General features: G+C 41.0%; 1 protein-coding gene across 3 annotated transcripts in view; it reads right to left on the reverse strand.

The window, feature by feature from the left end:
- The window catches only part of PCSK5 (proprotein convertase subtilisin/kexin type 5), a 471,035-nt gene that overhangs the window by 415,483 nt on the left and 40,519 nt on the right, over positions 1 to 15,033 (reverse strand). For all 3 annotated transcript variants that reach the window (XM_055272213.1, XM_055272212.1, XM_055272214.1), the window contains exon 2: positions 13,671 to 13,775. In XM_055272213.1, coding sequence (XP_055128188.1) covers positions 13,671 to 13,775 — 105 coding nt within the window. The remainder of the gene's footprint in view (positions 1 to 13,670; positions 13,776 to 15,033) is intronic.

Raw genomic sequence — 15,033 nt, forward strand, 5'->3', positions numbered from 1 at the left:
CAGAAAGAGGCTAGATCATAATGGCCCTTGAAGATAACTTAAAAAAAACTGGATTTTATTTCAGGATCAATGGAAAGTCATTTAAAAAAAAATCTCTTTCGAACTCTGGAAGTTTACTCTCTGTGGAGAATGACTGTAGAAGAACAGCAGTGGAAGTAGAGGCAATTGCTGTGAACCAGGTCAACACTGATGGTGGGATTAACCAGGATGGTGGCAGTGCAGGGGGAGAAAGTCCACAGATTCATAGCTGCAAGATAAATGTTAGTGGTGGGGCCAATATCTCTTGATGACTCAGTGAGGAGAAACGAGGGAAAGGGAGAGAATCAAGAATGATTCTGTTCCATTTTTGGCATCAGCAAAAATGGATAAATCATGGTGCCATTTCCTGGGAAAGAAAAGGCTTGGGGACTATGCTAATGGGTAGAAATGTAAAAGTTCCACGTATGTTATTTTTATTATTATATTTTATATGTTTATATTTTATTATATATGTATGACATATATCTTATATGTTATTCTTATATTTTTATATGTTTTATTTTATGTATTTATTTATATTTTTTGAGATGGAATTTCACTCTTGTTGCCCAGGCTGGAGTGCAATGGTACGATCTCGGCTCACCACAACCTCCACCTCCAGAGTTCGAGCAATTCTGCTGCCTCAGCCTCCCAAGTAGTTGGGATTACAGGCACGCACCACCACACCCGGCTAATTTTGTATTTTTAGTAGAGATGGTGTTTCTCCATGTTGGTCAGGCTGGTCTTGAACTCCCGACTTCAGGTGATCCGCCCACCTGGTCTCCCAATGTGCTGGGATTATAGGCGTGAGCCCCCGCACCTGGACATGTTATTTGTATTATTACATTTTAGGTGCTTATTAAACATCTAGTTGGGGATGTCAGGAAGGTAAATGGTGATAGAAATTTGAGGCCAGAACACGAGCATAATGGTGATTTAAAGCAAAGGGAATGAATGAAATTCTCTAGGAAAAGAACAGAGCTGACTGAGCCCTGGGCTCTCCAAACTTTACACATGAGGTAGCAAATGTGCCCTCAACAAAGACAGAAGGTGCAGGGGAAAAGACAGAAAGAAAACTCGGGGAAAGCGCTCTGAAGAAACAAGTCAACTTTTTCAAAAAGGAGCAAATTATCAACCATGATGTCAAGTGAAAGGTGGAGTCAGATGAGAACAGAAATATATCCATTAGCTTTGAAATATCAAAGCATTGTTGCTTTGATATTTCAACAAAAGCAATTTTACTATCGTTTTTAAAAATCAGGCACTGTGGAAAGGTCAACAGTTATTTTTATGCATATGTGCATCCTTCCAAATCTATCCTGCATAAAACAATAGCCACATACACACAGGTCTTTTTTGTTTAAATGCAAAACATAAATGGGAACACATCTTCATCTTCTACTCTCTTTATATACTGCTTTTTTAAACTTTATTTATATATATATATGTATATGTGCGTATATATATATATATATATTTTTTTTTTTTTTTCTTTCTTTTTTGAGATAGAGTCTCACTGTGTCACTCAGGCTGGAGTGCAGTGATGTAATCTCGGCTCACTGCAGCCTCAACCTCCCTGGCTCAAGTGGTCTTCCCATTTCAGCTTCCCGAGTACCTGGGACTAAAGGCCCATGCCACTACACCCAGCTGATTTTTTTATTTTTTGTTGAGACGGGGTCTCACTATGTTGCCTAGGTTGGTCTCGAACTCCTGGACTTAAGCAATCCTCCCTTGCCTCAGCTTCCCAAAGTGCTGGGATTATAGGCATGAGCTACCACACTCAGCCTACATATTATTTTGGGGATCATTTCTTACCTGAACGTATAAATTTATGACATTATTTTAATGGCAACTTACTATTTTGTTACGAGGATTTAACCTACACTTTTGATCTTTTCTTACATTTGCAATTCATTGTATTGCATTTTACTGTGTACTTCTCTAAGTATATGCATGAAAAACGGTAAGTCTTCAAGTGAGGGAAGATTGATGGGTAGAGCTCACCCTACAGGAATGACAGTAAGAACTACAATACAAAGGTTCTTTCCACTGCGTCTTATTGCCTCCTTTTGTATTGTAAGAACTGATTGATATTTGGGAGGACTCAGCATACAAATAAGATTTGCAAGCATTTAATTAACAAATAAAGTCCTTTCAATGGTGGTTTTAATTAGATTTCTTATTTACTCTTGCATTCATTAAAATAAAGACATGAATTAGTAGAATTTCTCTTCAAAGCCAGACAATTAAACTGGCTTTGAGTTTTTTGTTGTTGCTGGGTTTTGTTTGTTGTTTGCACTTATTCCCTAGATTTGCTTATTTATTTTATCCTAATTTGTGCAAGATTTCAACAGAAACTATAGGTTCAAAATTCCCTTCTTAGTACCTATCTAGAAATTTAGAATGCTATCATTACATTTTCTAGTTTCAACAGCTACCTTTATAGAATCTGACATCTTAGAAATATCACATAGTGCCGGGCGCGGTGGCTCACGCTTGTAATCCCAGCACTTTGGGAGGCCTAGGCGGGCGGATCACAAGGTCAGGAGATCGAGACCACGGTGAAACCCCGTCTCTACTAAAAATACAAAAAATTAGCTGGGCATGGTGGCGGGCGCCTGTAGTCCCAGCTACTCGGAGAGGCTGAGGCAGGAGAATGGCGTGAACCCGGGAGGCGGAGCTTGCAGTGAGCCGAGATCGCGCCACTGCACTCCAGCCTGGGCGGCAGAGCGAGACTCCGTCTCAAAAAAAAAAAAAAAAAAAAAAAAAAGAAATATCACATAGGCCGGGCATGGTGGCTCATGCTTGTAATCCCAGCATTTTGAGAGGCAGAGGCGGGTGGATCATCTGAGGTCAAGAGTTCGAGACCAGCCTGGCCAACATGGCGAAACCCATCTCTACTAAAAATACAAAAATTGGCCAGGCGTGGTGGCGGGCGCCTGTAATCCCAGCTACCCAGGAGGCTGAAGCAGGAGAATCGCTGGAACCCGGGAGGCAGAGGCTGCAGTGAGCCAAGATCGCGCCACTGCTCTCCAGCGTGGGTGACAGAGCAAGACTCCATCTCAAAAAAAAAAAAAAAAGGAAGAAGAAGAAAAGAAATACCACATCAACCAGAAAAAGTAAAGATTTTACAGTTAGTATCTTTCCTTCAAGTGGCTAAAGAGATTATGCAAAATCCATAACCTGCCTCCCCTCATCATACTCTTCTTCCTATTTTTATGGCCATCACTTTTATTTCCCATTTGTTCTTTGCTTTGACTTATGGTGCTTCCTTGAACAAGTGTGTTAAGCCTGTCTCCCAGGGCAGTCATAGGTGTCAGTGAAAAACCGGATTAAGCAGAAGAGAACTAGAATAAGCCCTCCACCTTCTACCACCATCACTGGCAGCCTTCGCTCCACAACTTGCAAGACCTGAGCCTGTTATGTTTCGCCTGATACTAATATTTCAATCTGGAGACTAAAAAGGCACACAGAGAAATCATGTTTGAGCCCTCACCGTGGTACATAACTGACAGAACTAATATTGTGTGTTCATGTGAGCATCACACCAAAGCGAAATCATCAAAGTGATGAGATCTGTCGTTTACACCTTTCTCGCTTTCTCCCAACACAGCCAACCCAAGGGGTCACAAACTGGGATGCCCCAAAGATGTGTTTCCTTTGGTCCACACAAATATTTTTAAACTTTTGAACTAGTTGCCAACATTTAAAATTGGAAAATGATACGTAAAAGTCGAGACTTGCAGGTCCTTTTAAATTGGCAACACTGAGCCAGCTCCGCAGCCTGAGGACAACCGGCCGCAGTTGAGTAGCAGCTGCTCCGTGCAGGCAACGAGTGCGCTACGCTTTGGTGCATGCCCGGTGAGCTCCTGCCTGGCCCTTCTCACTCACTCATGTTACCTGCACTCCCACTCAAGGCATGTGAGTTTATGACCTTTTGAAGTGAAGTACTGCCAAGCACTCTCTAATAAAGATTTGGCAGCCTTGCCAAAGTAGCTGAGAAATCATTTTTTAAATAATTTACTTCTGCTTATAAGAGATTGGGTCTTTTTGATCTAAACTTTCCCATCAGATATTCCAGCAGCGTACAATCTGACCCTCTGGTTTCTGACCATCCAGACACCTAGGAGACCTGGAAACAAAACAGATAGGACAGGGAGGTGGAAAACACGGGTGGACCCGGCACCCAGATGCCTCTTCAGGTCTCTTCCACAGTCCTAGTCATCGTGTCACCATAAATGGATCAAAGGGCTAACCTAAGTCTGAAAGGCTTCTCCTGAGAGTATATGCATTCTAGTGGGATTTGCAAAGACTCAGAAGTGCTATCAAATGCTAAAGACAGGGATTTGCTATAATGATTGCATTCACAGCTGGTGAAAACATGGCAAAAAAGGTAGCCAGAAACAAGAGAGCTGCCCTAAGTCCCTCCTGATCAGCACATCCGCAGCCTCTCTGCTTGTCATTGGATCCAAGCCCATGCTGTTTCCAGAAGAACATAGTGCATTCTCAGGATATTTGGTAACCATTTTTACTTACCAGTAAGATGATGAGAGGCAAACGTGAAATCACCATTCCTAAGCAACCACACAAAGCCTCAGGTACCTACCCGAAGAAAACACAGCCACCCTCATTGTGCAGGAACACAAGGCCAAGGCCACAGATCTCAACACACCCTGGATCAGCCCACACAGCTGGATGAGCACAAACCCTGGATTGTTATATTACACTTATAAAACTGCACTGCACAAAAGAAAGCCCAAACATTAAGTCATTATCGCATTTAAAACTGAAGAGCAGCACGTTAACCTGCCAAAGAAAACACCCAGGAATGCCCGCTGGAAGGAGGGCAGGCTGGGAGAAAGGCAATGCAGCAGTGGCCTGCACAGGAAGCACTCGAACTCCAGGTGAAACTCATTTTGAAGCTACGCTAGACCCCATGAAATATTATTTGTGAAAAGACATGGCCACAATTAATGAAGAGGCATGGCAGCAATGTAAGCCATGTTAAGATTGACCTCAGACACCTCTGAATACTTATTTTTAACTAAATAAGGTTCTTTAACCCCAAAGTTCACCTAGTAGATTGGCTGTATGTAAAAAGCTCGTAAATGGTTTTGTCTCCAAGTTCAGGATAGCAAATGTGATGGTTGCCTCCATGGATCAATTACAGATCAATTAGTAGTAGTAAAGAAAAAACACTTCTGAAATTATAAAGTGAATCCATGGGGAAACGGAATTCGACTGATAAGCAGTAGATGCGCACAACCTCTCCATTATGTACAGGGAAGTGCTCCTGTACTCCAGTTACTCCGTCACACCTATTTTATTCTTGAGGCAAAAAGAGAAACCCCAGGCACCTGAAAATCTAATCCTGAGCACAAAGGGCACCAGCTTGAATGAGTAGGAAACTTGAACTTGGCTTTTCTTCTTTCACAGGTCTGAGTTCATCTGATCCTGCCAGCTACATCCAATCACTTCATTTCTCCCTCCCTGTCCTTTTCCTATGCCCTTTCCTCATTGCACAATGCTTGAATGCTCTGCTTTAAATTCTCTTCAGAGGAAATGGCTTATGGATAAATGTAAGAAATGGGAAGCTAAAGCCTTGAACTTGATGCTGGGCCACACTTATAAGGAGAATTGCTTTTCCAAGAGAATAAACAAAAGTCTTCAAATATTTAAAGAACTATTATAGAGAAATGGATTTAACAGTGTATAGAATTCTGGAAGGCAAAAGTAGACTCAACGGGTAGACATTACAGGCAAGCAGATTATAACTAACACGTTAAATCTCTTAAAATATAGAAATGTTTGCCCTGTCTGATGGTGAAGCCTCTTTGATTGGAAATGTTCAAACAGATCTGAAAAAATTCCTTTTAGAAGTACAATGGATGGTATGGCAGCATTGGATAGTAAAGTGATAAGACTAAATCAACTCTAATTCTAAGGAGTCTGTGATTCCACAATAAGTAATGTTATATGAATGGCTTTTCCAAGTGAGAAACGCAGCCACACACATCCACGTGATGAGGCAGGCTGGCTGAGGTGAACGTAGGGAGCAACAAGATGGGAGATGCCCATCGCTGACCCATCGGAGGGAGTGACACTGTCCTAGTCTTGGATAAAAACTGACCCATAATAGATTTGAGGATAGAAAAAGGAATGGAAAAGATAAAAGATTGATAGGCTAGAACCTTCAAGATAAAATCTAATGGGAAAAAGGGGAAGCTATGCTTATGTAATTAACTACATATGCATAGGGCATGGGTGTCTAACTTAATGGCAGTTTATGGTTTTTATTTTTAAAAGTCAAATATGCCCTACCCTACTAGAAAAGTTAGGATTTTAGTTTTTCTGTTTTTTGATAAGGGGAAGGAAAATGAAAGAAAATCATCTCCGCACTCCTCCTCACACCCTTCCAACTCCATGAGCAACTAAAGAGCTTCCATCCCATATTCTCCTACAGATAACACTGTCCTTGACCCAAATGTTTGTGGCTGGCCAAAATTTATAAACAGAAAATTAGCCAGGCGTAGTGGCGGGCGCCTGTAGTCCCAGCTACTTGGAGAGGCTGAGGCAGGAGAATGGCGTGAACCCGGGAGGCAGAGCTTGCAGTGAGCCGAGATTGCGCCACTGTACTCCAGCCTGGGCGACAGAGTGAGACTCCGTCTCAAAAAAAAAAAAAAAAAAAAAACAAACAAACAAACAAAAAATTTATAAACAAACAGACTAGTAAGAGGCTTTGAGAACGTGAACTCAGACTATTGTTTCTAAAATTTAGCTTAGCTATCTCAGAGAAATGTTGGTAAGTAAAAAGAAAGATGTGGATAAGAAGGATGAAAGCCTTATTGGGCAGACTGCTGTAAAATAGAACAGGACTTTCTGCAAAACTGTGTTATTATTGCCCTAGTGCTTCTATGGTAGAAGTCTGTGAATCTCTGTCATTTAAAAAGTTAATCATAACATAATGTTAACACACATTATGTGTATGAGTCAAGGCTATTCTTGTTCTCTGGGCTCATGTGCCCAAACTGACCACATCGTTTTCTTAGCACCAAGAGGGTTGCTCTTACAATGTGGCCACTTTTGCATTTCCTTCTTTGGAGCCTTGTAAGTAAAGAATAAAAGGAGGGGAAAAAGGGAGTCTGCCATTTACTATAGTAAGTAAAAGCCAGGATCTGTTCAGTGTGTGTATCCCCTACGATTCACTCATGTGTTTTTCCTTTCTTGAGAAGGTGGTGATCAAAAATAACTTTAAGGTTGCATCATCAATTTTCCACGAAGCCATTTCACATGGTCCAAACCCACAAATGTACCTCCACTCTGGCACACAAATCACCCACCCTGTCCACATCCAAGATCAAAGAAGAAGAGACCTGCCCAAGAAACCTAGTCACACCAACACTTGCCTTATATGCCCAATGAAGTCAGCTGGGAGTAAAAAATAAAAAATGAGCTTGTAGAAATTTGCAGTCGCTAAGTATTTTCCCAAAAAACACTTATTAATTGGAGAAGGGAAAATACAGGCATACCTTGTTTTATTGCACTTCTCTTTATTGCACTTTGCAGATATTGCGCTTTTTACAAATTGAAGATTTGTGGCAATCCTGTATCGAGCAAGCCTGTCAGTGTCATTTTTCCAACAGCGTGTGCTCACTTCGTGTGTCTGTGTCACATTTTGGTAATTACTGCAATATTTCAAACTTTTTCATTGTTATTATATCTGTTGTGGTGATCTGTGATCAGTGATCTTTGACGTTACTATTGTAATTGTTTTAGGGTGCCACCAACCTCACCCATATGACAGTGAACTTCATCAATAAATGTTGCGTTTGTTCTGACTGCTCTAGACTGACTGGCCGTTCACCATCTCTCTCCCTCTCCCCAGGCCTCCTTATTTCCTAAGACACAACTATATTGAAATTGGGCCAATTGATAACCCTATAATGGCCTCTAAGTGTTCAAATGAAAGGAAGAGTCACTCCTGTCTCACTTAAATCAAAAGCTAGAAATGATTACGCTTGGTAAGAAAGACATGTCGAAAGCAAGCATAGGCAGAAACCCAGGCCTCTTGAGCCAAACAGCCAAGCTGTGACTGCAAAGGAAAAGTCCTTAAAACAAATTAAAAAGTGCTACTCTCATGAACGCACAAATGATGAGAAAGAGAAACAGCCTTATTGCTGATAGAGAGAAAGTTTTTGTGGTCTGGATAGAAGATCAAACAAGCTACAACATTTCCCTCAGCCAAAGCCTAATCCAGAGCAATGCCCTAACTCTCCAATTCTAAGAAGGCTGAGAGAGGTGAGGAAGCTGCAGAAGTATGAAGCTAGCAGGGGTTGGTTCATGAGGTTTAAGGAAAGAAGCTGTCTCTAACATAAAAGTGCAAGGTGAAGCAGCAAGTGCTGATGAGAAGCTGCAGCAAGTGATACAGAAGATCCAGCTAAGATCATTGATGAAGACAGCTACACTAAACAACAGATTTTCAATGTAGAATAAATAAAACAGCCTTCTGTTGAAAGAAGATGCCACCTATGACTTTCACGCTAGAAAGAAGCAGGTGCCTGGCTTCAAAGCTTCAAAGGATATGCTACCTCTCGTGTTAGGTGCTAATGGAGCTGGTGACTTGAAGTTGAAGCCAACGCTCATTTACCATTCTAAAAAAATCCCAGGGCCCTTAAGAATTATGCTAAATCGAGGGCTGGATGCAGTGGCTCACAGCTGTAATCCCAGCACTTTGGGAGGCCGAGGTGGGCGGATCACCTGAGGTCAGGAGTTCAAGACCAGCCTGACTAACATGGTGAAATCCCGTCTCTACTAACGATACAAAAATTAGCCAGGCACAGTGGTGGATGCCTGTAATCCCAGCTACTCAGGAGGCTGAAGCAAGAGAATCGCTTGAACCCGGGAGGCGGAGGTTGCAGTGAGCTGAAATCGTGCCATTGCACTCCAGCCTGGGTGACAGAGCAAGACTCTGTTTAAAAAAAAGAATTATGCTAAATCTACTCTGCCTGTGCTCCATAAATGGAACAAAGCCTGGATGACAGGACATCTGTTTACAGCATAGTTTACTGAATATTTTAAGCCAACTGTTGAGACCTATCACTAAAAACAGGTTCCTTTCAAACTATTACTGATCACTGACAATGTACCTGTCACCCAAGAGCGCTGATGGAAATTTACAAGATTATTGTTCTCATGCCTGCTAACACGACATCATTCTGCAGTCCATGGTTTAAGGAGTAATTTCTACTTTCAAATGTATTTAAGAAATAGATTTTGTAAGGCTACCGCTCTGATAGATAGTGTTTCCTCTAATGGATCTGGAAAAGTAAACTGAAAACTTTCTGGAAAGCATTCACCATTCTAGATGCTATTAAGAATATTCTTGGTTCATAAGGGGAGGTCAAAATAGCAATATTAACAGGAGTTTGACGGAAGTTGATTCCAACCCTCATGGATGACTTTGAGGAATGCAAGACTTCAGTGAAGAAAGTCATTGCAGACGTGATATGTGATAGAAACACCAAGAGAACTAGAATTAGAAGTGGAGCCTGAAGATGTGACTGAATTGCTGCAATCTCATGATAAAACTTGAACACGTAAGGAATTGCTTCCTATGGTTAAGCAAAGAAAGTGGAATCTACTGGTGAAGATGCTGTGAACATTGTTGAAACGACAACAGAGAATTTAGAATATGACATTAACTTAGTTGATAAAGCGCGGCAGGGTTTCAGAGGACTGACTCCAATTTTGAAAGAAGTTCTACTGCAGGTAAAGTGCTATCAAACAGCATTGTATGCTATGGGGAAATCTTTTGTGACTACAACTGTGTTGGCAAACACAGAGTCAACTGATATGGCAAATTTCATTGTTGTTGGATTTTAAGAAATTGCCACAGCCACCCCAACCTTCAGCAACCACCACCCTGAGCAGTCAGCAGCCATCAACGTTGAGGCAAAACCCTCCACTAGCAGAAAGATTATGGCTCACCGAAGGCTCAGATGATCATTAGAAAAAGTATTTTTTAATTAAGGTATGTACATTTTTCAGACGTAATGCTATTACACAGTTAATAGACTACAGGATAGTATGAACATAACTTTCATATGCATTGGAAAACAATTTGTGTGACTTGCTTTATTACAATATTTGCTTTATTGAAGAAGTCTAGAACCAAACTGCACTGTCTCTGAGGTGTGCCTGCAGTAATTTTAAAGTAGAGAAACTGGCAGATACGATATTCACCGTGTGTTCAAAGTTAACATCACCAGTAACGAAACAAAGCAGTATCACGTGCCCCTCAATCTGATGTACTGAGAAGAACACATCACTTCTCTGATATTCTTACAAAAATGTTCTTGTCAAACCTGAATCTAATCATGAGGAAACAGACAAATCCAACTTGAGAAATATTCTACAAAATAACTGGCTTGTACTCTTTAAATGATTTCTAGCTTATGAAAGAAAAAAAAAAGAAAGCTGAAGAAATATGACAGAGTAGAGAGGACTCGGGGAACATGACAACTAAATGTGATCCCAGCCCTGAAAAGAGGCAATCAAAAAATTTGGATAAAGTCTGTAGATTAGATAATATTAAATTAATATTAATAGCCAGATTTTTATTATTATACTTACGGTTATAAAAAAAGAATGTTTTTATTTTAAATAAATACATGGTGAATTATTTAGAATTGAAGGCACATCATACCTGTAACTTGATCCCAAATGTTCAGAAAATTTATATATATGCATACCTTACTTACATACACGTGTGTATATCGGCCGGGCGCAGTGGCTCACGCCTGTAATCCCAGCACTTTGGGAGGCCGAGGCGGGCGGATCATGAGGACAGGAGATCAAGACAGTTCTGGGTAACACAGTGAAACCTTGTCTCTACTAAAAATACAAAAAATTAGCTGGGCGTGGTGGCACGCACCTGTAGTTTCAGCTACCCAGGAGGCTGAGACAAGAGAATTGCTTGAACCCGGGAGGCAGTGGTTGCAGTGAGCTGAGATCATGCCACTGCACCCCAGCCTGGGTGATAGAGCGAAACTCCATCTCAAAAATAAAAATAAAAAATATGTGTGTATATGTGTGTAGACAGAAAGAATGATCAACTAAGTGTGGTAAAATGTAAAACATTAACATTTGGAGAATCTAGGAAGAGTATATAGAAATTCTTTGTAACATTTTCACGTTTGCAAATTCTCTGTAAATAAAAAGTTTCTTAAAATTAAAGCAAACAAACAAAAAAAACAAGGCCAGGCATGGTGGCTCACAGCTGCAATCCCAGCACTTTGGGAGGCCGAGGCGGGCAGATCACTTGAGGTCAGGAGTTTGAGATCAGCCTAGCCAGCATGGTGAAACCCCATCTCTACTAATAATACAAAAACTAGCCAGGGGTAGCGGTAGGCACCTGTAATCCCAGCTACTCAGGAGGCTGAGGCAGGAGAATCGCTTGAACCCGGGAGTTGGAGGTTGTAGTGAGCTGAGATCGCGCCATTGCACTCCAGCCTGGGCAATAAGAGTGAGACTACGTTTCAAAAAAAAATTAAAATTAAAAAAAACAACAACAACAACAACTTAGGAACCCCCAGTGTCCTTTGCTCCCCCCACCCCCAACACTGAGAAGCATTGCAATGTCCTGGATGGTCTTCCCTGAAAGCAGCAAGCTCCCTTAGGGCACCAATGTATCTCCAAACCCCAGAGCCTAACACAGGGCCTGGCATACGCTAGGGGCTCGAAAAAGGGCCAATGAATAAATGAACTACAAGAAAGATCCAAAAGTGTGGGCAAACCCCAATTTGTGGCTCTCTCTCTGCAAAGCTGGTGGGAACCATGGCTGTCCTGTGTAAATGCTAGGTGGGAACGATGAGCAGACGGCATTGGAATGGAGAGTAAGTTGTGGCTCTACTCTGAGGGATTATTTTTATTGAGGAGGCAGGGGAGTGCAGCATGTACCCTTAGGCTGGCCTGCAATGGCCCCACTCTCCTGAAATAGGAGTGCATTCCAGGTACTATGTGTCCTAGCATACAAGGTCTCTGTTGGATCACGCAGAAGCCATGTGATGCACTGAGATAAGAAGAAATAAACACCAAGATGCCCCAAGATAACAAGAAGGCTGGAAATAGCTCCATGTTCAGTAAATCCTTCATCATGAAAATAATGTCTCATAACATTCTGTTCTTACTTCCCAAACCACTAGTACTTGGTTTTTCAAATTCACATTGATTTTGTACATGAGGTCTGAAATTAGCATTGTTTTAATTACCAAAGTTCAAGAAAAGCTTCAAAAAAGTTTAAGAGATGAAAAATATGACTTTGCTTTGAAAATGCAGCTAATTCATGAATGTCCCAAACTGATGGCCTTTCCAGAAAAATTCAATTCTGAATAGTGACAAAGGAAAAAACATGTAATCCACAGACCATGAAAATGTATTAGGGGATGTTCCTATAACCCACAGAAAATAGGGACATAGAAGATATGTGCTTTTTCTAGCCAGGTTACAATTTCATAATCATGAACATATTCCAGAAAAAAATTAAACAAGGCTAACTACAGCACATAACTGAGGGCAAGACGCAATATTGCAAACCTCATTTGCATATTAATTCAAACAGGGGCCTTTTTGCTTTACAAAGAATATAACTTTCGAGGATATCTAGCCGAGATAGCTATGCGTACTGGTAGGGACTTATCTACCAATTTATTTGAAAATGAGTTCTTATGGCAAACCCAAATCATAAGGAGAGGAAAAAAGCAAGAACACCCTACAATCGATAATACACAGGGAGCCCACAGAGGAACTAGGGCAAGTTGGTACAGATGCGCCCTCTTCCCCTTTACTTGACACAACAGAGAGGCCAATTAGTTCTCAGACAAAACTCCATTCCTTCCTCCAACTTAATTAATAAGGGCAGATACCTAACTCGACCTCAGAGTCTTAGTTGTCGGCTATTAGTTTGTCCCCAACACCCCTCAGCTTCCCATCTCCCATTTCAAAGCTGCCCCACTTCTCTAAAACCGGAGAACCTAGGCATAGCATGCTTGCTTCTAGGCTCTCCCAGGGGTACGTTGTCTGGAAAACCCAAAAGGATTTGGCACAAGAAAGGTACCTGATGAGGCCCCAAGAGCAGGAGTCAGCTTCTCCCCTTTCTGTGTTCAGTATCCCACCTGCTCCAGACACAGTCTAGTCCTGAGGCTGCCAATGGTGTGGGTCTATCAATGCCAAGTAAAATCATGAGGATTCACGGTGATCTGTACCCCTGACCTAAGGGTTCTGGAAGAAACCCCTCCTTTAGTGGAGCTCATACAACCTCAGATCTGTACGCAAATAGGTAGACAGCACGGTATTGTTAACAGTTCAATCATTCTCAATCAAATTCTGTCTTCCCTACTCCCTAGCCCCTCTCACTTCCATAGCTATGGATACCCCTGGGCTGCTCTACAACGGGGATGATAGTGGCACATCAATAAAAATCAAGCCACCGCCTAGTTTTATCTAAAGAGGAAGCACAGACACTAGACCAAAGGATAATATGACAGTTCTAGAAATCTGAGCCTTCATGCTGGTCCTCAGTCCCTAGTGTGTTATTACCAATGAAAAATGCAGAAGCTTTGCCTCTTGGTCCCCACCCAACTGGTTCTTCTTACCTTTGGTTCCATTGAAATGAAACTGTGGGTCCCTCTGCTCGAGATAACTGACCTTTTAATCGTCCTGCTATGGTAGAAGTGGTAGTAGTCCTTCAGGGCCCCTATCTGCAAAGGAAGGGTGGGAAGGAAAGAACAAAAGAAAGACATTAATGTGTGAAAACCGTCTTCTGTTTTCCTGTTTTTCATTTAAAAAGGAACACAAAACAAAAAAGGTCCATAAATTATGCAGCTGCTGGCTGTGCTTAAATGTTACCTGAACCTTGGTGATCACTTTTCAAAAGAAGGACATGTGATATGAAATGGAGTGTCCTTGAGGCAGTGACTGCGGAACTAAAGATTATAATGGGGCAGCTTAGCCTCTCCAAATCTCCTTTTAATGTTTAATTTATATGCAGCATTTTAAGTAATTCTATATCAATCTATACCCAAACATGGGAAAGAGGGGGAAAAAATCAAATAGCTATCTAGTTATAAAAACACATTGCATTTTGTTTGCTCTGAGAAATGTACAATGAAAGACCTTGTTAGATTATTTATACAGTTAATTTGAAATATGTCTTAAGCAATTGATCATTCACAAAGATAACATTTGTTTCTGACTTCTGTAGACAGTATAAATATATAGCTTATTCATTTATTGCAAAACTAAAAGTAAAATCGCAATTTCTAAAACAAGACAAAAACATACATCCTACCTATCAGCTAAGCTTCTTGTATAAAAACAGTTGGTTCTACTTTATCTTATCCATTTCTTTAACATTCTAGTCCTCTCATTTACATACACCTTTCCTCAGTTAGGTCTGTTTAGGATGGCTTTGAAAATAAGCCCCTGTTCACTTTGGGAAAGCAAACTAGCAAAACCTCAACCAACCATATTTTCTCAGCAAATTATAAAATGTGGATCACAGAATGAAAATTGAACTACGCATTGAAGACAGAAGAGCTTGGTTCTAATTCCAGCTGACACTCACTAGAGCTAAATAACATATACTAAGTCTCTGTTTTCCTTTTCTATAAAATTGGACTTTGGGCTAGTTAATTTCCAAGACCACTGCAGCGCCCAGATTCCATTCTTTGACACTCACACGCTTTGGGCAAATACTATAGTAGCTATTTCTCCAGGACATCCATGGCTCTGCCCTAAAATAATGACTATCATCAGGATGTTTCCCAATTGAGACAAGTCAAAAGTTCAGCTTTCCTAATTTAAAAAAAAAAAAAAAAAGTCTTGGCCTAGGTTAATTTTTCCAGATAAAAAGTTTATTTCTCTTTCCCTTCTGTTCATCACGTTCTCAACCATCATCCCACTCAATTTCTATGCTATTTAGAAGTCATGTCCTCACTAGGGCTTTACACAGTAATT

Source organism: Symphalangus syndactylus, chromosome 3, assembly GCF_028878055.3.
Source record: "Symphalangus syndactylus isolate Jambi chromosome 3, NHGRI_mSymSyn1-v2.1_pri, whole genome shotgun sequence".
NCBI classification, from domain to species: Eukaryota; Metazoa; Chordata; class Mammalia; order Primates; family Hylobatidae; genus Symphalangus; species Symphalangus syndactylus.